Below are 26,632 nucleotides of genomic sequence, written 5' to 3' on the forward strand. Positions count from 1 at the left end.
ATAGGCATGTTGTGTATACACCGGTGCCCATATGCATGTTGTGTATACACTGGTGCCATTATGCATGTGCTGTGTACACTGGTGCCATTATGCATGTGCGGTGTACACTGGTGCCATTATGCATGTGCGGTGTACACTGGTGCCATTATGCATGTGCTGTGTACACTGGTGCCATTATGCATGTGCTGTGTACACTGGTGCCATTATGCATGTGCTGTGTACACCGGTGCCCATATGCGTGTACTGCAGCTGGCATGTATGTTCTAAGTGGATTATGTGAATTACTGAAAACCCCTAACCTGTACAATGGGTATAGACCATCTACGGCTCTCAGTTTAGGACAAATTCAGCCAATCCTGAAAATCCAGATTTGATTTGCTTTAAAAGCATTTTTTTTCTTTTCTTTTTTTTTTTTTTTTTTTGGGGGGGGGGAAGGAGGGATTGATTTCTTCATAAGGCATAAAAAAGGTACATGGACGTCTGCTATCAATTATAAAACATTATTTAGAGGCCAAAAACCATTGTAAACATATCTCTAAAACGTTATTACTCTTTTCTAGGTCCAGGCATCTCCATGGTAACAGACAAAACTGTAGTCAGAAGTAATCATGATTGCAGGATCTATCTACAGTATATACTCGACCTTGAGAGCTTGAGAAAGGTCCACACTTTGGACTGAAACGTCGCACATGGGCCAATAAAATACTCTTATTTTTTCTACTGGAGTGCTGCCTTCATCTTTCTGGACAATAGCATGAGGTTTGGTATATACCTGGAAGGATTTTTTGCACCCTCTGTCTTCTTTTGGTGCTGCTTTTTGTTTTCTTTTCCTACAGAATATACTCTAGTATAAGCCGAGATTTTCAGCCCAAAAAATACTCCCGACGCGGTCCCCGGATGTCCCATAGTCTTCGGGCGCGGCAGCTTCTTCCCCTGTTCAGCGGTCAATGGCACCGCTCATTAAAGTTATGAATATGGACTCCACTCCCATAGGGGTGGAGCCGCATATTCATTACTGTAATGAGCGGTGCCACATGACCGCTCACTACAGGAAGAAGCTGCGGGCGCAGGAGACGTGGGACATCCAGGGACTGCGCCAGGAGCACCAGGAGCAGGTAAGTATGTCATTCACCTTTCTGCGTTCCACTGACGCTCCGTCTTCCGCGTCCTCTGCAGTGACTGTTCAGGTCAGAGGGCGTGATGACGTATTAGTGTGTGCGCCGCCCTCTGCCTGAACAGTCAGTGCGGAGAGACGGGACGCTTTTTTTTTAGTGCAGCAGCAGCATTAAATGTGGCACAATGCTATATGGAGCGTCTATGGGGCAATAAAGAACTGCATGGAGCATTATATGGGGCATCTATGGGGCCATAAAGAACTGCATGGAGCATTATATGGAGCATCTATGGGGCCATAAAGAACTGCATGGAGCATTATATGGGGCATATTTGTATATGGAGCATCTTATGGGGCCATAATGAACTGTATGGAGCATTATATGGAGCATCTATGGGGCCATAAAGAACTGCATGGAGCATTATATGGAGCATCTATTGGGCCATAAAGAACTGCATGGAGCATTATATGGGGCATCTATGGGGCCATAAAGAACTGAATGGAGCATTATATGGGGCATATTTGTATATGGAGCATCTTATGGGGCCATAATGATCTGTATGGAGCATTATATGGGGCCTATTTTGTATGGAGCATCTTATGGAGCCATAATGAACAGTATGGATCATTATATGGGGCTCCTGATTCAATATGGATATTCACAAACACAACCTACTGATGTCTCAATTAATTTTACTTTTATTGGTATCTATTTTTATTTTTGACATTTACCGGTACCTGCTGCATTTCCCACCCTAGGCTTATACTCGAGTCAATAAGTTTTCCCAGTTTTTTGTTGCAAAATTAAGGGGGTCGACTTATACTCGGATCGGTTTATACTTAAGTATATACGGTATTTGCTCCTTATTGCTTGCGAACATCCCAAATGTACATTGGAAAGGAGGGGACAAATGGAAAGGAGCATGACTACAAGATCAGACTACACTGGAGTTTGTAGTCTGTTACCATGGAGACAATAATTTGAATAGGAGCTGTTTACAGAAGACTAATTGGCAGTTATGCAGAATTTTAGGTGTTTTTTTTTCTTTAAAAAAACAAAACAATTAACAAGAAATGCTCTGCAATTTTCTATTGTAGTTATAGCGTTAATTCTTCCAAGTTTCCATGCTTGTTGTCAGTTACACAGAGGCAGATAATCTGTCCAGATCATGTTCAATCCAAAAAGTACACTGCATGGCTGGTATTAGGGGCAGGTTTTCAGCCTCTGGAGGTAAGTAAGCATTACTTCTATTCACTGACAGCAAAAACAAAAAAGTATATTAAACATCCGCAAAAAAAGTTTATATAATCTAAAAGTAGAAAATCAACCCCACCACTGATGTCATTTAGAATACATGTAACGATAGTTGTTTTTTTTTTCTTGAAAAACTGATATTGGGAAAAATATTGTTTCCTGTCTTTTGGGTATTTCAAGAAGAAAATTCACTAATGACCAATTTTCTTCTACAGAGACAGATAATACATCTCTCCCATGTGAGGATTCTGCCAACAGCATCCCAGATCCTCCTTTTTAGCCCCAATGAACAGGGTAGAAAAAGGGAAAATGGCATTGAAATGTGAATTTTCAAGTATGGCTGGAGTTGTCCACTGAAAACAAAAGCAAACACAGGAAAACGCTTACAAAAATATTGGGTCGAACATTCTTAATATCATGCAGATGAAAAAGTTTAAAAAAAATTAATAATATATGTATATAAAAGGCTTACTTATCTTAATTTTAGGATTTTATTTGTTCCCCTCCTGCCCCAGAGTGACATCAGCACTGGATCAGCATCATCCACCTGTTTAACGGATCCCATCTGGTCAGAACTTCTGAGCGCCAACACAGCCTAACTACACTAAGGAATCAAGCTCTGAAGTTATGACCTGATTGGAGGAAGAAAAATAAAATCCTGAAATAAATGAAAGCCGGAATATTTAACAAGGGAACATATGGCGTAAAAAATATTTAGTAGAATGTAAGGGAGCCACAAATTTACTCCTTGGGTGAGTCTACATCTATAGTCTAGTGTCCCCTCTACGAAAGTCTAATACATGACATACAGTCGAGGCCAAAAGTTTTGAGACTGACAAAAATGTTGGTTTTTAGAGTTTGCTGCTTAATCTTTTTTCACTATTTTAGTCAAATGCTTTACTGGTTACTGAAGTACAATTATCAGCATTTCTTAAGTTTTTAAACTTTTATAGACAAATACATACTCAATATTTCTAGCTTTGAACCTTGGTTTTGAAAGCTTCTGCCCTTCGCCTTGACAGCTGGTTATCAGCTACTGGGATAAATCTTGACCGATGACAACTAATTCTTGAAGTTTCCCATTGTGCTTTTGTTTCTCTACCCGCTTTTTGAGGATTGACCACAAGTTCTCAATGGGATTGAGATCTGGGGAGTTTTCCTTTCATGGACCAAAAATATAAAATATTTGTTCACCAAGTCACCACTTTTGCTCTATGACATGATATCCAACATGCTGGAAAAAAATAATAATAATCATCATCATCATCATCATCATCATCCTCCTCCTCATCAAATTGCTACTGGATCATTGGGAGACGTTGCTTTTGAAGAACATTTAGATGCCATTCATAATTCAAGGCAGTGTTCTTTGGTGAAATTTTAAGTGAACGCACACCATGGATGAAAAGTTCAGATATATGGATGGTCTTGGGGTGTCCAACTGTTGGTATGACATAAGACTCATGATAGCATTCACATTTTTCTTCTCTGGGACATTTGGAAAAATAATTGTCCTAACAGTCTGAAGGGACTACATCAGAGAAAATCCTTTACCCAAGTCCTCTGCTGTACAATTCTTGTACTTCTTGTAAAGTTCTTTTCTCTGACGAAGCTCTTTCACACTCTTCGGAACATCTAAAAGAATGATTGTCCTGAGAAGGAAATGTGAGCGCTACCATGAGTCTTGTGTGATGCCAACACAGTAAGGCATCCTGAAACCATTCATGCGTGGGGTCTTTTCATCCATGGAGGGACTCACACAATTTGGTTAAGAATTGTGACATGGTCTCCAAGTAGCTCAGGGAAACAACACTTTGGACATTTTGAGTCCATCTCCAGATCTCAGTTCCACTGAGAATCAGTTAATTTAAAAAAAAAACAGGAGACAAAGCACAGAAATTGGGATAAACTTCAGGATTTGACCCAGAAGCTGATATCCAGCTGCCATGACGAAGGGCAAAAGTCTTTAAAAATAAGAGTCAAAACTGTAAATATTGAGTCTTAACATAAACTTTATGAATTTGTGAATAAAAAGTTTAAAAACTTATGAAATGCTTAGGCTAGGTTCACATTGCGTTAATAGGTTAAAGCTAACAGACAGCGTTTTTCGGTGAAAATGTCGCAATTAACACCGTGCAACGGGTCCGTTAGCGCACGCATTGACAGCAATGTTATTTCTGCCTGTAGCGCATCGCTAGCGCGTGCCATTTTCGGCACGCGTTAGCGATGTGCCGTTCTTTTGTGACGGACCTCGGACGCAGCTTGCAGCGTCCGAGGCGCGTCCGAGGTCCGGTCCCCAGCTAGCTATGCGCTTAACGGATTGCCCTAACGCAATGTGAACCTAGCCTTATTGTACTTCAGTAACCAAAGACATCAGACTAAAACACCGAAAAACACTGAAGCAGTAAACAAGACCAAAATTTGTGTCCGTATCAAGACTTTTGACCACAACTGTACAGATTATTTATGAAACATCATCAAGACGTCTTAACTTCTAGTTTGTTTGTACAATAGTGAATTTGGACGTTTAAAGGGATTGCACTAAAAAAGTCTGTTATCGTTTATCCACAGGATTGGAGACAAATTACTGATATCTGGGATCCCCACTAATGAGAACGGGGCTCTAAAGTTGCCTGTTTGAATGATACGATGGTCGTGCATGGGCACCACTACCACATTCATTGTGTATAGATCTGTCAGAGATATCAGTCCCACAGACATTGAATGAAGCGGAGGTTTGCATGTAGGACAATCGTCCATATAAATGGGAAACTCCAAACCCCCATTCTCGGGAATGTGGGTGTCCCAGTGATCAGTACATCCCATCCCATGGTTAAGTAATAACTTGCATTCTTGAAACAATCCCTGTACTGTCATAACAGAATTATACCAAGGAATTTAAAGTTCCTCAACAGGATTAGGAAAACATGGCTGCTTTCATTTCCAGAAAGTGTTAAACTTGTCCGCAGGCTGTGTCTGATATTGCAGCTTAGCTCCATGGAAGTAATAGGGTGGGGTAAGTGTTACCGTTGGAAGTTTTTTTCTTAGTGCAGCCTCCTCTGCTCCTAGTATTTTGGGCAGTTTTAGACAATCCATGCATGCGTTAAGGCCGACAAACTGCAGCGAGACATACAGGCAGGGGGACTCAAACATATTCGAAAATGCCAAAGACACTGTCAGCACCCTAGCATACTCGGGTAACACCGTATCCGAACATGTTCACTCATCACTAATTTTGGGTCTTCTTCAATCCACCATGATTGGTGGCATGAGGAGAACAATTGGAAGCCTAAACACCTCTCTCGCGTTTAGTGTGCTGAGGGAAGTAGACGATGGTGACTTGTCCATTCCTGGTAGGCAGTAGTAACAGCCAAACAGTGAAGAGGACACAGTGCCTCAAAGGACATTATTGTGCCGAGAATGAAACAGATCAGCGTGTGTCCATCACTTCGCACAAGAAAGGCGTTTAGACTACTCACCTCACCCCCCATGCCACTTTTGAAGGTCTTCTCATATAGAAGGGGACCAGAAGTCCAGAAGCAGAAAAGTTGAGGCAGTGGGGAAAAAAAGCAGAGGTCAGCAGTAAAAGTGGTTATATATGCAAAATGTAGTACATTTTTAAACGCTAGGTTGAAGGGGTTGCATTTTTTCAGTAACGAGCCTCACTGATACATGGGCTGTGTCTGGTATTGCAAATTAACCCAATTATTAGATGGCCGAACAATTTCTGGAACAAAACAGCCATGTTTTCTTAAAACTTATCAAGATTATTCCAAAGCAACCTTAGGATGCCAATGGCAACGTGAACAATTTGTCTGGCATAGCATCTTTATCAACATCTGCAAATTTTGGCAGAATACATGGCTCATGTTGAGTAGGCCACAGTGATTGATGGAGCTCGTAAACTAGTCCTAATTGAGAGAAATGCTACTGAGGTGGCCAAAGTCTAAATTTATTCAAGAGGGTATTAAAGTAAATAATATTGTTCAGATTTACAGATGACTTTCCACTGGAGGGTAAGTAAAGTAAAGTTGCGTACGGCATTACCTGTCAACTCCATTACAGACAGCTGAAGCCATCTCCCACATCTTTAGGACATCGCTTATTGGGATCGGACGATGGATATAAACGTTGAGCAGCCGTGACATCACTGTCCCTGTACAAATATCTATCGGCCCACAAGGGGTGCATTCTGCTAGCCTAACACAAAAATCACATTTATTTAGAGAATCACATTCCTCATGACGCAACCTACTTCCACAGGTGAAAGCCATCATCCAATATACACACCAGATCTATTATGTTCACTTTTCTCAATATCTGTATAATGCTACCCACTTTGTACTAAATGATGTATTTCCAACTCCAAAATGTTGTACCCTCTGAAAAACCCATCTCTAAATTTCCGTTTGTCTCTTTTCGTCCCCATCGGAATTAGAATCGTTTCCAGTTGTCCTTTGAGGTAAATGGCGAGAATTTCCAACGATGATACGTCCATGTATCATGATGCATCAGGGTGATCGGCGGCAAAAAACCCCAAAGAAATTCTGAAGGGTTTTGCCAACAACTGGGCCCGCAATGGTGGAGAAGTAAAAATTAAAATAAATACATTTAAAAAAAGCCCTAAAAACTGGGCTTTGATGGGATATTGGACAAGGCTCCCATCTTTCGGGGAGAATAAGACTTCCCTGCATTGCACCGATATAAAGGAAGTGAGTGCTGAACTGCAAGTGTATTAGAAAGAAGTCCTCCATATAAAAAATTAGAGCAGATTGTAAACTGTAGGTGGCCTCGACATTTTAGTCATGTCATGTTCCTTATTTTAAGGCTTCATCCAAGAGGATGTCATGTGCACCAAGGTCCACAACTCATATATTCTTATGAAAGGGAACCTATCAGCCGATTCATGTAGCCCAAACCGAACGCAGCATGAGTCAAAGCCTGGCTGCATCATAGCAGGCAGTCATAATTTTTCTCTAAAAATCTTCAGCATTTCAGTGAAAATCTAATTAGATCTGGCCGGGAACAACAAGCAGAGCCTAGCCTGGTGCCGCCCTCGATTGGCTCTTCTCAGTGCTGCACTAGGTGATTGACAGTTCACTCCCATGTGTGTACACAAAGAGACCTCTCAATACAGGCATCAGCAGCACTGGGAAGGTCCAGATGAGGATGGCGCCGGACTAGTCTTGTTTCCTGCTATCCTCTATGATTGCATATTTTAACTATTTTCTCTGAAATGCTGGAGCGTTTCAAAGAAAAATATTCCTAGCTGCAATCATGCTGCCAGACTAATTCTCACTGCTCGAGGCTTGGTCAGCATGAATCAAATTACAGGTTCCCTTTAATGTTGGTTCTACCTTAAGGCCCTCTCATAGACACTAGAATACCGCTCATTTGCGCTCATCTTTCTCAACCACTGATTAGCAGGTATAAGCTTAAGAAGAAACGATAATTTTAGCCACTTGCTCTCATTGTTAGATATGAAGTCGGCTGTTTGATTTTTTTTCTGTGTAAAAGATTTTTTTTCAAAGAAAAAAGGTGAGTCCATAAACAACCTTTTGTCGAAAGACATTCCCAGAAAGATCATTCATTCGTCACCCAGTATCAATTGACATCATGCCAGAATGTGTCGAAATTATGATCGTTCAACCAGCAACATAGGTGACAACTTATTGATTGTGGCAGTCCAACCTCTGGGACCCCAACCGATCGACAGAATGGGGAAATTTTACCCCCGTTACAAAATTCATTCTCTATGGAGCTGTTGGAATAAGTAGGCAGCAGCGCTTGGCAGTCCTCAAAAAGTTAAGTGTCCTGTTCTGCCAATCGGTGCATGTCCAGCATTCCGACACTCATTGATCATTAAGTTATCACCTATGTAGTAAATATGCAATACCATGTTTTCACAAGACAAACCCTTTAAATCTAATTATGTATAGGGTTCTTTAGCCCACCGGAAAAAAAAAATCAAAAAGAAAAATGGGGATTTTTGTGAGTACTCACCGTAAAATCCTTTTCTCCGAGCCAATTATTGGGGTACACAGACCATGGGTGTATGCTGCTGCCACTAGGAGGCTGACACTAAGTGAATACAAAAAAGTTAGCTCCTCTGCAGTATACACCCTCATGCTGGCTCCCAGAGAACCAGTTCAGTGCAAAAGCAGTAGGAGATCATTAACATCATATTAGAGTACAACACATAAAATTAAAGAAAAAACAAGTGCAAGCAAAAAGATTAATAGGGTGGGTGCTGTGTCCCCCAATGATTGGCTCAGAGAAAAATATTTTACGGTGAGAACTCACAAAAATCCCCATTTCTCCTTCACCTCATTGGGGGATACAGACCATGGGATGTCCCAAAGAAGCATGGGTGGGGAACAACATAATATAAATCGATCGACCCCCATGTCCCAACTGACTAAAGTTGTGCCAACGCCGTTTGCAGAATACGTCTGCAAAGGGCTGCATGTGCAGAAGTCTGAGAGCGTAGGCTGTTCCAAGTCGCAGCCTTGAAGACCTGTTCTGTCGACGCCCGATGCCAAATGGCTCAAAAAAGCGTCCACCGACCGAGTGAAGTGTGCGTTAATCCCCGCTGGGATAGGCTTATCTCTGATGCGGTAGGACTTCAGAATAGCCAAGCGAATCCATTTGGTATTGTGGCCCTGATGCGGCTAAACCCTGCCTGGGACATTCAGGAAGCACGGATAGGGCGTCCGACCTACTGAAGGGTGCAGTCTTCGAGACGAACCTTCTGAGCACCCTCACTACATCCAGGGTGTGAAGAGCTCATTCCACCCAATGAACCGATGCTGGACAAAAAAAAGAGAAGGATAATGTCCTCGTTAAAGGTGAGAAAAAAAAACAAAAAAAAAAAACAAGACCACCTTGGTCGACAAAGAACGAAGAGGATTCGATGAACACCTTGTCCTGGTGGAAAATCAGGATAGAAACTCGACAGGACAGAGTGGCTAGCTCTGAGACTTGCCTGATAGACGGCACTGCAACGTCACTGCAACAAGAAAAGACGACCTTCTGAGACAGAACTGGCATCGAGAAATCCTGCAACGGTTCGAAAGGTGTCTGCCGAAGAGCACCCAGGACCAATATAAGGTCCAAGGCCTCGAACGGCATTCTATAGGGGAATACCACATGGGAAGCTGTTTGAATGAAGAACCTCACTTGTTGATTGGAAGCAATCCAGCGCTGGAATAAAACAGATAAGGCCGAGATCTGGCATTAGAGAGCTGAGCGCCAAACTTGATTCCAGACCAAACTAGAGAAAATTGCCAAAATGGAGGGAACAGAGAAGACAAGAGGACGTCCGCAGTACCTGCACCGTTCAAGAGAGGTTATCAAGTGCGGTGATAGATTCTATCAGATGCAGGGTTCCCAACGCTATCATGGAGCGAAACTCCTGTTCAGAACCCAGCTTGAGATAGCTCCCAGGGTTCATTGGCCAGGCCGTTAAACATAGGACCCCTGATTTCTAATGACAAAACGGACATTGGCAGGGAAGATCTGGACAATCTGACAGTCGCCATGCATACCATGCCCAGGAAGGCCATCCTGGGTAACAAGGATTACTGGAGTCTCCTCCGCTTAGATCTTCCTGATGACCCTTGGAAGAAAACGGAAGACGACACTGACGCCACGGAGAGACCAGTACATGCACGTTGATTGTCTTGGGATCCCTGGATGGAGCGCTGAAGTGGAGTACCTTGGCGTTAAAGCTTGAAGCCATCAGATACAAGTCCGGAGTCCTTAAGCGAATACATATCTGTCGAAAGATAAGAAAAAACTGCCACCAAATATTCCACGCCCGGGATATGGACTGCTGAAAATACCGAGCTCATTGGAGAATATGGGCTACCTCGCGCATGGCCGCCCAGCTGAGGGTACCCCTTTGATGATCGATATATGCGACAGCCGTGGCTGTGTCCGATTTAATTCGGATGGGGGACCCGCCAGTAGATAATGGAACTGCTGCAGGGCTTTACTGATTGCTCGGATTTTCCAGACATTGATCGGGAGGCTCGACTCCCGAGTTGACCAGCACCCCTGAACAGTGAGGTGACGAAAGACTACTCCCCAGGTAAGGAGACTGGCAGCGGTAGCAGTGATACGAAAGGCACTTCGTGCAGTCCTGGAAGGACGGACCCCTGATTAGAAGGTCATCTGAGTAGGGCAGAACAATCACGCCCCGAGAGTGCAAGATGTACATGTCGGCCGTCATGACCGAGAGCACTGTGGGAACGGTAGCAAGGCCGTAAAATGAAAATGCTGTTCGGGAATGGCAAAGCACAGGAATGTCCAGAGAAGGGAAAAATGGAATGAGGTAAGTATCCCATTGTGGATGGATGCTACAAACGCCCCTCTTATCGACGAGTTTGCATGATCCGTGGTGGGATCTGACTCAAAATTCCAGCGCTGCAAGGCTGCAGTGCTAACCACTGAATCAACGTGCTGCGTTACAGATGGAGGAATCATCCGAGGCAAGCTAGTGAAGATCCCGACCGATAGAGGAAGGGACTATCACTGTGACCAGTGACGCTATGGGCTGCGACAGTGACGAAACCCACTCGGGGAGGGGGGTATAGTACAGTCTAGATCCCAGTCCCTGCAAAATGAGGCTGTACCATTGAATACCCAATGACAAGCTAATCCCATGCGTCCTTTGCAGGGAAAAGCTATGGGACCTCGGGGTCAGAGCACTTACCCAGGGCTGTTGCCTATGGATGTTGCAAGTCCGATAACCTCCAGTGTGAGATCTTGATCCCAGGACCCCTTGCAGCCAAAGTAATGACCGAACTGCAAACTGATTCGAGTAGAACTTCTTGAGCCCTTCATTTACTGGGACCAGAACAATGATTTTGTCTTAAAGGGAACCTGTCACCCCGTTTTTTGAGATTGAGCTATAAATACTGTTAAATAGGGCCTGCGCTGTGTGTTCCTATAGTGTATGTAGTGTACCCCGATTCCCCATGTATGCTGAGAAATAACTTACCAAAGTCGCCGTTTTCGCCTGTCAATCAGGCTGGTCAGGTCGGGAGGGCGTGGTGACATCGCTGGTTCTTCCTCAGCTTTACGTTGGTGGCGTAGTGGCGAAGACACAGCGCGCGATCTGCGCTGTCATCCCTTTCGTCGGTGGGGGCGGCCATCTTCCTGGGGCCGCGCGTGCGCAGATCGAGTGCTCTGCTGCACGGGGCTTCAGGAAAATGGCCGCGGGATGCCGCGCGTGCGCATTAGAGATCGCGGCGGCCATTTTCCCAAAGCCGAGTTTGCATCTCGGCTTTGGGAAAATGGCCACCGCGATCTCTAATGCGCACGCGCGGCATCCCGCGGCTATTTTCCTGAAGCCCCGTGCAGCAGAGCACTCGATCTGCGCACGCGCGGCCCCAGGAAGATGGCCGCCCCCACCGACGAAAGGGATGACAGCGCAGATCGCGCGCTGTGTCTTCACCACTACGCCACCAACGTAAAGCTGAGGAAGAACCAGCGATGTCACCACGCCCTCCCGACCTGACCAGCCTGATTGACAGGCGAAAACGGCGACTTTGGTAAGTTATTTCTCAGCATACATGGGGAATCGGGGTACACTACATACACTATAGGAACACACAGCGCAGGCCCTATTTAACAGTATTTATAGCTCAATCTCAAAAAACGGGGGTGACAGGTTCCCTTTAATGCAGTGAATCTATGGTGTCCGAAAAACGGACATCTAAGCCTTGCTGCGGAGGAAATTTGCTCTTTCCTCCAGTAGCATCAGAGACAAGCTGAACCAGCTTCACTCTAAATAAACGGTCACTCTGGTAAGGAAGAGATGTCAGACTTTTTTTTTTTTTTTTTCTTAAACACAGAGTCCGTTTTCTATACACTGATCCATAATATCTGTTTGAACGTGATTACGTTTATCTGGGGGCATTTGCCGCTGATAGTGCAGCGTAGCTAACCGCATACAATGTGGCGTCTAGGAGACCATATCTTTAGCTACTCCGCCGCAGGAACAATGGATAGTGCTGAACCCGAGGGTCCGTGGGTTGATGATTACTGATGAGTATACTCTTTGCTTGGGTTTTCCTGAGCACGCTCGGGTGGTCTCCGAGTATTAGTTAGTGTTCGGAGATGTAGTTTTCATCGCCACAGCTGAATGATTTACAGCTACAAGCCAGGCTGAGTACATGTGGGGGTTGCCTGGTTGCTAGGGAATCCCCACATGTAACCAGGCTGGCTAATAGCTGTAAATCATTCAGCTGAGGCGATGAAAACTATATCTCCGAACACTAACAAATACTCGGAGATCACCCGAACGTGCTCGGGAAAACCCGAGCAACAAGTTTATTTGCTCATCACTATTGATGATCCATGCGGCCAGGATAGAAGAGTTCTGGAGCCGAACAAAATACAGGCGGGTCTACAGCAGGAGGATTCAGCTCAATCTTTCCGCAGATCAGCTGAAAAAAAATGAAGGTACCTCGACTCAAGAGGCTTCTGACCTGTGAGGCGTTTGTCAGGTCGCTCTCGATGCCAGTTAAGTATAACCCGAACCTACGTGTGAATTGGCAAACGTATGAGGGCGAATAGTCCTCCTGAAAGACACTGCAAGTTCTGGACGGAATCCTCGTCAATCTTCAGAGTCTGGTTGATGGCCCTGATAAGCGAATCCCCCATTTTCAGGAACTCGAGCAAGAGACAGAGCTCATGGATGCCAAGGCACGTGATTTGCACAGGTAACGTACTAAGGATCCGTTTTCTAGACGCCTGTATGTTTCTAGAATGCTTATGGCCCCTGTTAGCCGACGGCTAGGATCCATCTGAATCAGTCCTGCGAACGCTCCGATCTACAGATGGGTCACGGAGGTATTCAATCTCTTTGGCCAGAGAAGCCATGGATTGCTACAGTGACTAAATCCATTCAGGGGGACTAAGTACACTGGTATCGATGGCGGCAGAGGGCTCCTGAGCGCATTTGGGGTCACGGGCTTTGTGAAAAAGAAGAATGTAATAGTCCCATTGTTACTGGGCCCCTATCTGGTGCCTATAATAGGGATTTCTACCCATACTGCCTTTAATAGGGACATCCTCAACCAGGGAAGGCTGCAGGGGAATACAGCAGAGGGGGAGGGAGCGGGGCCTCCTTACCCAGAACCTGTGATCCCCGGCGTCGCATTGGAAACGCTGTCCTCAGCTCCACATATCGCTGGATCCTGTACAGTCACCGCTTCCGGATGCCAGCTCATGTCCGGAAGCAGCAGGAAGTGAAGATGAACAGCCGCTTCCGGATGCCAGTTCATGTCCGGAAGTGGCAGGAGGATGACAATGGCCGTCGAGATTTGCAGAGGCGCTTCTTGTCCTAGACGAGAAGTGCCCAAAAAGTGGGTGGAGCAGAAAAAAATCTCTCTCTGCTGCTGCTGTTTTGGACGGTGCAGGGAACCCTCGATCCACCCTCCCTTTGTTAGGGAGGCAGAGAGGGATTATCTGCCTCCTTCAATCATCCACTTTAACAGTGGTGATGCAGTGGGGGCTGCAAAAGAAGAGGGGGGACCTCTGTACATCCACGGAGTTCAAGCTCCTGGATGGACAGGGCCAGTTGTCCGGCAATAGGCCTGGCTGCAGAAGAGGATACATGGAGTTGACACTCCATGTGCTCGTCTGTTGAAGGTGTGGGGACATCGGTACCGTTCAAGGGACCAGTCGCCCCTAAAAATCAGCCCGGGCATGGCATCCCACGTTGCAGGAGAGGATATGGGGAGGCGACACTCGCCATGCTCGCCTGTTGATGGTTCGAGGTGATCGGAACCTTAAAAGGATTTGTCGCCCCATTTGTCCATGGAAAAAGTAAAAATCAAAAAGTGTAAAAAGTTAAAATTGAAAAATAAAAACTTTTGGCCTGAATAGCAGACCCGTCCGTGTGCCTCCTACGGACACTAAGCAAGATCTGGCTCTCTGGGAGCCAGCAGGAGGGTGTATACTGCAGGGAAGGAGCAAACTTTTTTTGTATTCACTTAGTGTGAGCCTCCTAGGGGCAGCAGCAGCATACACCCACGGTCTGTGTCCCCCAATAAATGTCTCGGAGAAGGAGAAAAAATGGCCAGTGCAAAGCCAATATGATCAATGACAACACTCATTGCTCCACAATTAAACATTAATTTATGATAGTGGTTGTGTCCCATAATCTTTAACACTTTAGCTTGCTTTTTGTGTCTACACCGCTTTATCTATGAGGGGAAAGCGGGGGACATCATAGATCTTAAGATGAACATAAACCTCTGTGATAAAATATAGTTTGGTTACACAAAGCTCAAGAAAACAAAACGGACTCTCTCCTCAAAGTTTTCAGAAGCCACAGAAGAGAAAACATTTCCAGATCCTCATGATGCTAACATGTTATCCACAACCCAATCTGTCCTTTTTATATCCAGTAAAAATTAAAATATAACAACCTTACACATCAAAACCGATTACTAATGAATAAGAACATTTACGACAAACATTTTGAACCATCTGTTTATTCATTTTCAAAATTACATTTCCAGGAGAAAAAAAAAAGAACGGAAAATTAAACATTTACAAGAACTTGTTATTTGGTATCTGATGTAAATTCGGAATAGTCCACCTGACAGCAGTTTATGACTTTGGCTTACGTTGACTTTAAATATAAAAATCAGACGGACACTTATGAAAAGTGGTTTACCCGTACAAAAAAAAAAATAAATAAAAAGGAGGTGCTTTAATATTTCGAAACCTGGAATTTGCACGGCTGCTTAGGTGACAATCCCTTTTTCTAGTGTCCAATTTCATAAGTGCCAATTTGACGTCCTCTGTCGATACAAAACATAGCTGTCCCCATCTAATAAATTTGGAAAGCTTAAATATAAAGCATTTGTCCCCCAAATGATTTCAATAATTACCGGCTACAGCCAAATGGGATGCGATGAAACGTGGTGATGTCTTATCAAATAGTCAAGCACATTCTCGGACAAAAGTCAACGTAAGCTGCAAAAGTTAGTCATGTCTGCTTCTTTCCAAGGTTACAAAAAAGAAAAAGAAAGAACAGGCTGAAAACGGGGGTAATTGGACGCTACACAAATCTGTTCGAGAAATTCGTGCTTTTAAGAAAGTTGTAAGCAGACAAGACAGAAAAAAAAAGTCAAGAGTGAATTCACACAAGGCTTCACAAACCAAGAATATCAGAAGAAAAAAAAAGAAAAAACATTCTGGTGTAAAACAAAGCACACGACTACTCTGCCCATTTTTCGACTAGTTTCGTACATTTTAAACATACCAATATGTATATACAGCGTTTTGTTTTGTTTTATTTTTCACTTTATAGCAAGTCCATTTACAATAGAAACATATTTACAAGCAGTTTCCACTGCTCTGCTACCAGAAGCGTCCATAGTGCAAGGCACGGCAAGTCTCTGGCAGTGGAGGGATCACATATAGACCGTGTTTTAAAACCAGACAGGTTTTGCGTTTTGTTTTTTTTTTGTTTCTTTGTTGTTTTGCACCGGTAAATTTACAGTCTAAATAGGAATAGTGTGACCTCACTGGAGGATTCTTACTCACAGCAACAACAAAAAAAAAAAAAAAAAAAAGTTGTTTCTTCAAATTTTGAAAGACCAAAAATGACGATAAAGTCACACTGTTTTGCGCAACTTAACACCCATTTTGTATTGATCGCATCCGAACATCAACGGTGTAAAGTTGATAAATATGTGTCAAGTCCATTGAAAAAACGCTCAAGTTCAGATCTTTACACCCTTGAAAAGTGAAGATATAATGGCTGTAAAAACAGAGACGGTGTATCTGATGTAAGCTTCACTCTGCGAGTGGATGGACAGCTGAAAGACTAAAGAGCTAGTCTATTGAAACCTAGTAAATTAATAGGACAGTGTAAAAAAAAAAAAAAGGTTTTTTTATATATATTTTCTTGACAGAAAAAAAAATCAAGTGGGGGTGGGATCAAGCTAAGTGGGGGTGGGATCAAGCTAAGCAGGGGCGGGACAAGCAGAAACAAGAAATACAATAAGTTTATAGCCTTTATTTGTTCTCAGGCTAAAAAGGTCAGATGGTAGAATGGATACATGAGTAAAACTGCTTGCCAATTCCTACAGTAAACACCGGGAACTGAAGACATTAAGGTAAATATCCTCGAACCTTGGTAAAACATTTTCTATATTTTCACTGATTGTGTTAAAGGCTTTAGATGTCATTTTTCTGCTTCAATTTTTATGGTTCAGTTATCAATATTAGTTTGCTAAGGTTTCATGACATCTATGCAATTTATACATTTTTGGACGGGCTGTGAACAGATGACATACGCCCAGTAACTATTTTGACCACTATATGTCAAGAATAAGACGCCAAAGCTTACTTGTACCATAAGACATCAGCCAGCGCGGCCCAGTGTAATACACTAGAAACGTCTTATTCTTCTATTCAACCAGTTATAAAGGTGGATCTAATAATTGATTAATTTTATGTAAATTTTTTTATATTTTTTTTTATTTTTAAAAAAGGTCTAATTTGTAAGTCTATTACGGGCGGGGTGGGGTTGGCGCATAAAACAGCTAAAAAGGTGTTAACTTCAAATATCACTTTTACAAAAGGCCTCAAACAAGATTTATGCAAAGTACACCTCCAAATTACGGCTACGTATGGTATATGAAAACAAGTGCTGTGCAATAGCTGTAGCCATATACAGAGGTCAAACGCCAATTGTTTTGTTTTATTAAAAGTTTAATTTACAAAAAAAAAAGTGAATTATTACAAGTCTACTAAAAGTAATTAACTGGTTACGGACTTTGTTTCATGGTTTTGGATGCTTCATACCATGACAATATTATGTGGACATATGCCAAGAGCATTCACAACTTTGCACAGAAAAGAAAAGGAAAAAAAATAAAATATGTATATATTCGTCCATAGATTTGATGAAGTTTACATAGTTTCTGCGGGGCTGGTTGTCTTTGCATTTTCCTGTAGCTGTTAGGAATCGGTCCTTTAGTGTTCTTTAATGACCAGTTTGCAACCAATCAGAACTCAGGATCTGGAAGCATTTAGGTCCATGTGAGGCCATTAAAGAAGGGAGGGTCTCAGCCCATCAGGACGTTGGTTTGGCAACAGGTATCTAAGTGTGGTTTTTATCCACTTTCCTCAAACAATTCTAGAACTGGAAAACAAGAAAATGCCATATTGCAATATGTATTGATGAAAAGGTATGAAAAACAGAATCACCTACAATAGAAGACACTCTAGTATTATTATATAAGCAGTGGAACGATAAAGGCGGCTGGATTCTGCACCGCACATGCTAGAAGCACGCACTTTATTTTGAGGCTTTTAGCATTATTGGCATCTGACGGATCGCGTTTTTCTGCTACCAGATGATACATAGCATACAAAGAGAAAATGAGAGGAAGCTATGGAGACCACTTTATATTGGTAGAATTTGGAAAGTTTCGAAGATGGTTGCAGTGACACAAAAACAGCGCTGGGCCAATGAGAGTCAAAACTGAAGTTTTTGCATTATTATTACACCCGTCGACCTTCACAAAAACTTAGTCCCACTCAAACTAATCAGATTCTGTCCAAATGCTTAAGATAAGTCAGATAAACCTCAGTACAGGACAGAAAAGGAATAAGCGGACAACTATAAACCTGGAGGATGCAAGGATAAAGTGCTTATACTCTGTGTATACACACAGCAAAGTCTTACCTGAGAGGGGCCTGTGTTCGTGAAGACATCATCCTTGCTTTCTTCTGTATTTTTATCAACTGGAACCCATTCTCCATATACTTTATCCTCCTTTTTCCGATGCTGTGACCCAGAGGACACTGGAAATTCCTTAGTCAAAGTTACCTGGGTTTTGGGAGCTGGTTTCAAGCTGGGATTCTAGATTAAAAAACAAAGCAAATCAATAATACAGTAGATAAATTAAGACTAAACTATAAACTGAACATGGATTGGATATCCCCTTGACAAAGTGCAAAAAGCCCTGATCTAGATGCATCAAAACAAATGTGCTGCACGGAGCTAAACAAGATACGGTAATTAAAACTAATTACTTCTGATCTTTGGAGGCATTATATACAGTGCCTTGCAAAAGTATTCGGCCCCCTGGAACATTTCAACCTTATCCCACATATCACGCTTCAAACATAAAAGATACCAAATGTAAATTTTTGGTGAAGAATCAACAAGTGGAACACAATTGTTTAGTTGAACGAAATTTATTGGTTATTTCAAATTTTTGTGGAAATTCAAAAACTGAAAAGTGGGGCGTGCAATATTATTCGGCCCCTTTACTTTCAGTGCAGCAAACTCACTCCAGAAGTTCATTGTGGATCTCTGAATGATCCATTGTTGTCCTAAATGCCTAATGATAAATTTAATCCACCTGTGTGTAATCAAGTCTCCGTACAAATGCTCCTGCTCTGTGATAGGTTCAGTGTTCTGTTTAAAGCACAGAGAGCATTATGAAGACCAAGGAACACAACAGGCAGGTCCGTGATACTGTTGTGGAAAAGTTTTAAGCCGGATTTGAATACAAAATTATTTCCAAAACTTTAAACATCCCAAGGAGCACTGTGCAAGCAATCATATTGAAATGGAAGGAGTATCATACCACTGCAAATCTACCAAGACCCGTCAGTCCCTCTAAACTTTTATCTCAAACAAGGAGAAGACTTATCAGAGATGCAGCCAAGAGGCCCATGACGACTCTGGATGAACTGCATCGCAGCAAAAGGTGGCGCAACAAAGTATTAAGATAAAGGGGCCGAATAATATTGCACACCCCACTTTTCAGTTTTTGAATTTCCACAAAAATGTAAAATAACCAATACATTTCATTCAACTTCACAATTGTGTTCCACTTGTTGTTGATTCTTCACCAAAAATTTACATTTGGTATCTATATGTTTGAAGCATATGTGGAAAAAGGTTGAAAAGTTCCAGGGGGCCGAATACTTTCGCAAGGCACTGTAATATGTATTTAGATACATGCAGGTACTCTTATGTATTAAGAGTTATGGAAAACTGCATTAAAGAGACCCTGTCAGCAGGATTTTCTAAGTAAACTTGACATTGTAGGTGGGAATCTTATCTTCCTGCTCTAAACCAGAGAAACCAAGGAAAGATCTGCCCACAGGCCGCCCCAAAGCACTGTCTGTCTCTGACAACGAACATGTTTGTGTTTCGGGGCGGTGTGTGGGCAGGTCTTTCCTTAGTTTCTCTGGCTTAGAGCAGGAAGATAAGACTTTGCCTACAGTCCAGCCACTTCTAACACTGATTACACAAGAACCACAAGACTGATTTCTTCACCCTAGTTATCACTAATCAGTACAACAGCAGCAACCTGAAAATGCCTGTAGTTTACTGCCGACAGGCTCACTTTAAGTAATCCTGCCTTGCAACTAAAAAATTCCAGGGAAAGTAATGCCGCTGAAAATCTCCAGCCTCATCAAAACAAAGGTGCTGCACAGACCTGAACAAGGAGATTTTTGTGTACTCACCGTAAAATCCTTTTCTCCGAGCCAATCATTGGGGGACACAGGACCATGGGTGTTACGCTGCTGCCACTAGGAGAACACTAAGTAAACACAGAAAGAATAGCTCCTCCCCTGCAGTATACACCCTCCTGCTGGCTCTCAGTGAACCAGTTCCGTAACAAAGCAGTAGGAGCTTAATATTTAACAAGGATGAACTATGCCAAAACCAAGATAAGTCAAAAAAACCAAAGCCAATAGGCTAACAGGGTGGGTGCTGTGTCCCCCAATGATTGGCTCGGAGAAAAGGATTTTACGGTGAGTACACAAAAATCTCCTTTTCTCCTACGCCTCATTGGGGGAACACAGGACCATGGGACGTCTTAAAGCAGTCCCTGGGTGGGAAACAATTAACTGCAATTGCTGCTTGTACCCACAAGTTACAAATGCGGCACAGCCGCCTGCAAAATTCATCTGCCGACGGTCGCATCTGCCGAGGCCGGAGAGTAAACATGGTAATGTTTTGTAAAGGTATGCAGGCTGGAGCAAGTCGCAGCCTTACAAACTTGTGCTGCCGAAGCTTGGTGCTGCATGGCCCAAGACGCACCCACTGACCGAGTGGAGTGAGCCTTAATCCCTGCTGGGACAGGAAGACCTCTGACTCGGTAGGACTCTTGAATAGCCAAACGAATCCATTTGGCTATTGTCGCCTTGGAAGCGGGAAACCCTTTCCTCGGTCCTTCCAGGAGCACGAATAGGGCATCTGCCCTGCGGAAAGACGCTGTCAGCGAGATATATCTCCTAAGAGCTCTCACTAAATCCAGTGTGTTTAGGGCCTTCTCGATGCCATGGACCGGTGCTGGACAGAGTGACGGTAAGACAATCTCCTCATTGAGATGAAAAGAGGATACAACTTTCGGTAGAAAAGAGGGGGACGTCCTCAAAACCACCTTACCCTGATGAAAATTCAGGAACGGAACTTGAGAGGACAGAGCCGCCAGCTCGGAGATTCGTTTAATAGAGGTGACCGCAATCAGAAAAGCCACTTTCCTGTTGCAAAACTCCGAGGACCAGATTAAGATCCCATGGTTCCAACGGCATCCTATAGGGGGGGCGCCCGATGGGAGACTCCCTGAATAAACATCTTGACCTGTAATCTGTTGGCAAGCCTGCGTTGGATGAGAACAGACAGGGCTGAGATCTGCTCCTTGAGAGAACTAAGGGCGAGACCCAAGTCCAAACCCGTTTGTAAGAACAAGAGAATGGAAGGGATGGAAAAATGTAGAGGAGAACGTCATCGGTCGCTACACCAAGAAAAGAAAGTCTTCCAAGTGCGATGGTCGATATGCATAGACGTAGGCTTTCTAGCACTGATCATGGTAGCTATGACTTTTGGAGAAACCTGCCTGGGTTAGGACCCAGGATTCAACGGCCATGCCATCTAACACAGGGCCTCTGAGTTCTGGTGGTAAAAAGGGCCTTGAGATAGCAGATCTGCGTGAATCAGTAATCGCCAGGGAACGTCGGCAACTAGTTGAACTAGTTCTGCGTACCACGCCCGGCGCGGCCAATCTGGCGCAAATAGGATTACCGGTACCTTCTCCACTGATTTTCTTGATGACTCTCGACAGGAGAGGAAGCGGGGGAAATATGTACGGGAGCCGAAAATGATGCCACGGGAGTACAAGAGCATCTGCCCCGATGGCTGCTAGATCGTGGGACCGAGCCATGAAGTTGGGAACCTTGGAGTTCAGCCGTGAGGCCATCAGATCCACGTCCAGGGATCCCCAGCGACAGCAGATCTGGTGGAAGATCTCCGGATAGGGAGACCACTCCCCGGAGTCGAGGCATTGCCGACTGAGGAAGTCTGCCTCCCAATTGTCCACTCCCGGGATGTGAACCGCAGAGATCATTGAACTGTTTTCTTCGGCCCATCGGAGAATGTGGCCTACCTCTGTCATGGCCGCCCTGCTTCGGGTTCCTCCGTGAAGGTTGATGTATGCCACAGCAGTGGCGTTGTCGGACTGAATCCTGATTGGGCAACTTGCTAGGAAGGGATGGAATTGGAGATGTACCAGCCTGATCGCCCGGATTTCCAAGATGTTGATTGGAAGGCGTGATTCCTGGGGGGACCAGTGGCCCTGAGCAGTGTGATGAAGGAACACCGCACCCCAGCCTAGAAGACTGGCGTCTGTCGTCACAACCAGCCAGTGTAGTTTAAGAAAAGACTTCCCTTGATTCAGGGAGGATTTCAATGTCCACCACCTGAGAGATTGTCTGACTCGCTGGGGAAGGAGGAACCGACGGTCTAGGGAGAACGGGTTCCTGTCTTAAACAGCCAGGAGGGCATGCTGTAGGTGACTGAGGTGTAGTTGGGCAAATGGAACGGCCTCCATAGCTGCAACCATCCTGCCGAGGACTCTCATATTGAAGCGCAGAGAGCGAGAGCGAGGCTGAGAGAGTTTCTGAGCTTCTCGCTGAAAGACTGAGATCTTTTCCGGGGGAAGAAGAACCAACCCCCGGGACGAGTCGAGTATCATTCCTAGAAAGGAAATTCACTGAGCCAGTACTGGTGAAGATTTTATGAAGTTTATCTTCCAACCCAGGCGAGAAAAGGTATCTATTGTGATGGCCATGGCTTCCTTGCAGGAGCGGAATGAGGGGCCTTTGATGAAGATATCGTCTAAGTACGGAAGCGCCACCACACCTCGGGTGTGGAGTATGGCCACGGCAGCCGCCATGACCTTGGTGAATACCCTGGGGGCGGTGGCGAGGCCGAAGGACAGAGCAACGAATTGGAAGTGATCTTCCTGAACTGCGAAGAAACCTTTGGTGAGAAGGTAAAATAGGAATGTGGAGGTATGCGTTCTGGATGTCTACAGATGCCAGGAACTCGCCTTTTTCCATGGAGGCGATGACAGAACGAAGCGATTCCATCTGGAACTGTCGCACCCTGATGAACTTGTTCAGCAGTTTTAGGTCCAGTATGGGCCGTACTGTACCGTCCTTCTTTGGAACAATGAAAAGGTTTGAATAAAAACCTTAAAACCTTTCGTTTTGAAGGACCGGAATAATAACTCCGTCTTTTCTCAGACAGCTTATAGCTTTGAAGAACTCTGATGCTTTTGCCCTGGGAGGAGAAGACAGGAAAAAACGGTTTGGAGTACGAGATAAGAGATCTAGCTTGTATCCGGAGGACATTAGACCACGGACCCACTCGTCGTAAACGACTGAGAGCCACGCGGCACTGAAGGAAAGCAGGCGGCCACCTACTTTGAGGGTGTCTCCCGGATACCGCAGTGAGTCATTGTGTGGAAGGTCTGCCCGTTCTGGCGCCTCTGGATCCCGGCTGTTTTGGCCTGCCTCTCCATGAAGGGGAAGGCTTAAAAGAGGTCTGTGAACCTCTGTCTCCACGTTGTGCCCGGCCGGAACCAGGAGATGTGGAAGTTGAGGACCAGTTTGAGTTGTAACGAAAAAAATAGGGACAGAGCCTGTGGTTGCAGGTTCCGAAAGGGCCGAGAAGGTCTCTGTTGAGGAAGATCTTTACTCTTTCCTCCAGTGGCGTCAGAAATTAACTGGTCGAGCTTTTCGCCAAAAAGGCGACCGCTCTGATATGGGAGAGAAGTCATTGACTTTTTAGAAGCAGAATCCACATGCCAGTCCCTGAGCCATAAGGACCTCCGGATGGTGATGGCATTGGCTGCTGCTTGAGAAGCGCAGTCAGCGGCATCCAGGGACGCGGTCACTACAAAATCTCCAGCTCTGACTATCTGAGTAGCGAGGTCTGCTATCTTGGGGGGAAGATTGGTATCCAGTACTGCTGAAGACAAGACCTTAGCCCAGTGAGTCATAGCCTTAGCCACCCACGTAGCGGAAAAAGATGGAAAGAGTGCGGCTGCTGAGGTTTCAAAAGCTGAACGTGCCATATTGTCGATCTGACGATTGGTTGGATATTTAATAGAGGAGCCCTCCGAGGAGGATAATGGGTATTATACCTACCGATAATTCGGTTTCCAGGAGTCCATCCTGACAGCACATTGGAGGACGTCCTCCTCCTTGCAGGGACAGGAAATACAACACGAGAGGTTAAAAGGTCCCACTCCACCCCCTTTTCCTCAGTGTTTTGACAAGTACCACACCATGGATAGATATACTGTTGAAAACTTTATTAACCAAACATATTACAGCATATGAACTGGCATACATAGGGGGGGGGGGGGGGGGGAAACGGTGCTGTCAGGATGGACTCCTGGAAACCGAATTATCGGTAGGTATAATACCCATTTTCCAGGACGTCCCCCTGACAGCACATTGGAGAATACCAATGAAAAAACCACGTTTAAGGTGGGACAACTGCATGGAGAACTTTTCTCCCATAAGATGTCTGCTGAGCTGCTGCTACGTCTAGTTTATAGTGCTTACAGAACGTGTTTACCCTGGCCCAAGTTGCGGCCTTGCAAATCTGATCTAGGGACGCTCCTGCTCGTTCAGCCCATGATGCTGAAACAGCCCTAGTAGAGTGCTGATGAACCATCCTGATCCTCTTGTTCTGGATCCCTTCTTGGTCTCTTACGAGCCGGGCCCAGACTGTACACTTCCCGTTGAGACATTGAGGCCAAGGAATTCTGGACCTCCTCCCGGATTATACTCCTCATCTCCGATAACATTGATTGTTGTTCATCTCTGACAATCTTCTTAATACAAGAGCTGCAGAGAGCTTTCTTGTATGTTTCTGAAAGCTTCACATTACATATAGAGCACCTCTTACATTTTGTTAACACCTTGCCAAGCTTTTTAGTCTGAGGGAGGGGAGTCTGACTGGCCTCTTTATCCTAAATATAAGAATAAGGACAAGAACGGCTCAGTGTGTGTGCAGGCGTATATATATGTACTCTGCGCACTGCGCACTTACCCCCGTCTCCTCATTCCTGTTCTCCATATCTTCTGTGGAGAAATGCCATTATAAATATGTGATCTCCTAAACACATAATGGATATAGCAGCATCTGCTGCACTCACCCTTAGTCTCCGGCATGTTTGCAGCAGCCTGCTAGCACGGACCCCACGAACTTCTGTGTCCTGCCGCAAAATATTCTCCAGGGATTCACTCCGGTGCTCTCTTACCACCAGAAGCAGCGCTGGATAACAATCTGCGAGTGCCCTGAGCTTTTGCGCTCTTAATAACACTTGCTTCCGCGTTCCACAAGGTGGAACGCACACAGAGATGCCCCCGGATCTGACGTCACCTTACCTGCGCCTGACACCGAAAATACTGCTCTGATCTAATGATCTTACTTCCGCGTTCCACACTGTGGAAGTATCTGCCTGGGGCTTAGTGTTGCGGGGGAAGGTTATTGGCGTTAGCCGCACGATTCCCCGTGCCCTCCAGACTGGTGAGTCTTCACGCTTGTATAGCGCTGCATCCTCTCATGTGTCCCATGCAGGGACAGGAAAACACTGAGGAAAAGGGGGTGGAGTGGGACCTTTTAACCTCTCGTGTTGTATTTCCTGTCCCTGCAAGGAGGAGGAGGACTTCCTCCAATGTGCTGTCAGGGGGACGTCCTGGAAAAAACAGATTTCATAGCCAGGCGCGATACCGGGGGATCTACTGGGGGAGATTGTGACCAATCTTTTCTTAGATCCTGGGCAAAGGGATATTTGGACTCCATGGGCTTCTGCCCTGTGAATCATTTATCTGGACGGATCCTGTGAGATTCAACTATTTGCTTAAACTCAGGATGAGTGGCGAACACTGAGCTCGTTTGGTCCTCTTAAAGGACCCAGCATGATCCGTTTTAGATAAAAGTTCCTCCTCGAGTCTCAAAGCCTTATTCACTGACTCAATTAGAGAGTCGAGAGTCTCCTGATCGTGATGATATTCCTGATCTAGGGACGTATCAGAATCATCCTCTGAAACAGGTTCTCCACTAGCCCCAATGGAAGGGGAGCGAGAAAAGGAGCTCTCAGAACCCGAATCCCAGTGATGGTCTGGGGATATGGCACGAGTCCTTTTCCTAGAAGAGTGAGAACTTCTTGGCAAGGTACGACCCCTGGAGTACAAGGGGTTCTGACCATCGGAAGAGTCGTCCGTATTAGTGCCCTGGTTAGAGGAAGGGTCTCGGAACGAGTCTAACGCTTTTGCCAGGGATGCCATAGACCGGGAAAGGGAGGTAGCCCACTCAGGGGGGACTAGGCTCACTGGGTTCAGTATCAGCAACAGGTGGTTCCTGAGCAGTCACCGGTTCACAGGCTGTGCATAATGCAGTATTGTGACCCCGGGGTAATGATACCTTACAGGAGGTACATGCAGCGAAAACTACAGTGTGGGTTTTCCCAGACTTTTTGTGAGGCTTTGGTTGAGACATAAAGCCTGGAGGAAAGCGCTTACTAGCAGGGGAAGGGTTAAGCTATGCTTCTGGAGCTTACCCAGGTCCTGTGTCTTGAGTCCCCAGGGCAGGTCTGCAGTGTAGGCAGAGAAAAAAACGCTACTCCTGAGGGCTGTGATAGGAAACGCTGGAGCAGTGCTGCAGCATCAGGGCTGTGGGTGTCCCAAGATGGCCGCCGAGACCAGGAAGTGGGAGCTCATCACAGGGAACGAGAAGCGCCAGGAAAAGTGGGTGTGGCTAACTGCCGGTGGGCGTGGCCAAAAACTCCGGCCTGTATTGAGGGAATTTTTTTTTTGTTAACTCCTCTGCGTTGCAGCCTGCAGCAGCCCGTGACCGCTTTTGGCGCCAACATTAGCTGCACTCCTTCGTGGGGTTGCCGCACTAC

General features: G+C 44.9%; 1 protein-coding gene across 6 annotated transcripts in view; it reads right to left on the reverse strand.

The window, feature by feature from the left end:
- SON (SON DNA and RNA binding protein) overlaps window positions 1–26,632 on the reverse strand; it is a 124,785-nt gene that overhangs the window by 28,828 nt on the left and 69,325 nt on the right. For 5 of the 6 annotated variants that reach the window (XR_011319759.1, XR_011319758.1, XM_069760797.1 and 2 more), the window contains one exon: window positions 18,091–18,267. Coding sequence is in view for 4 of the 6 variants with exons in the window: in XM_069760797.1 (XP_069616898.1) it covers window positions 18,091–18,267 (177 nt within the window). In the remaining 2 variants the exon portion in view is untranslated. Of the gene's footprint in view, window positions 1–15,845; window positions 17,545–18,090; window positions 18,268–26,632 lie in introns of those variants that run through there. The other variant, XM_069760800.1, reaches the window with a different exon arrangement.

This window comes from Ranitomeya imitator, chromosome 3, assembly GCF_032444005.1.
Source record: "Ranitomeya imitator isolate aRanImi1 chromosome 3, aRanImi1.pri, whole genome shotgun sequence".
Classification (NCBI taxonomy): Eukaryota; Metazoa; Chordata; class Amphibia; order Anura; family Dendrobatidae; genus Ranitomeya; species Ranitomeya imitator.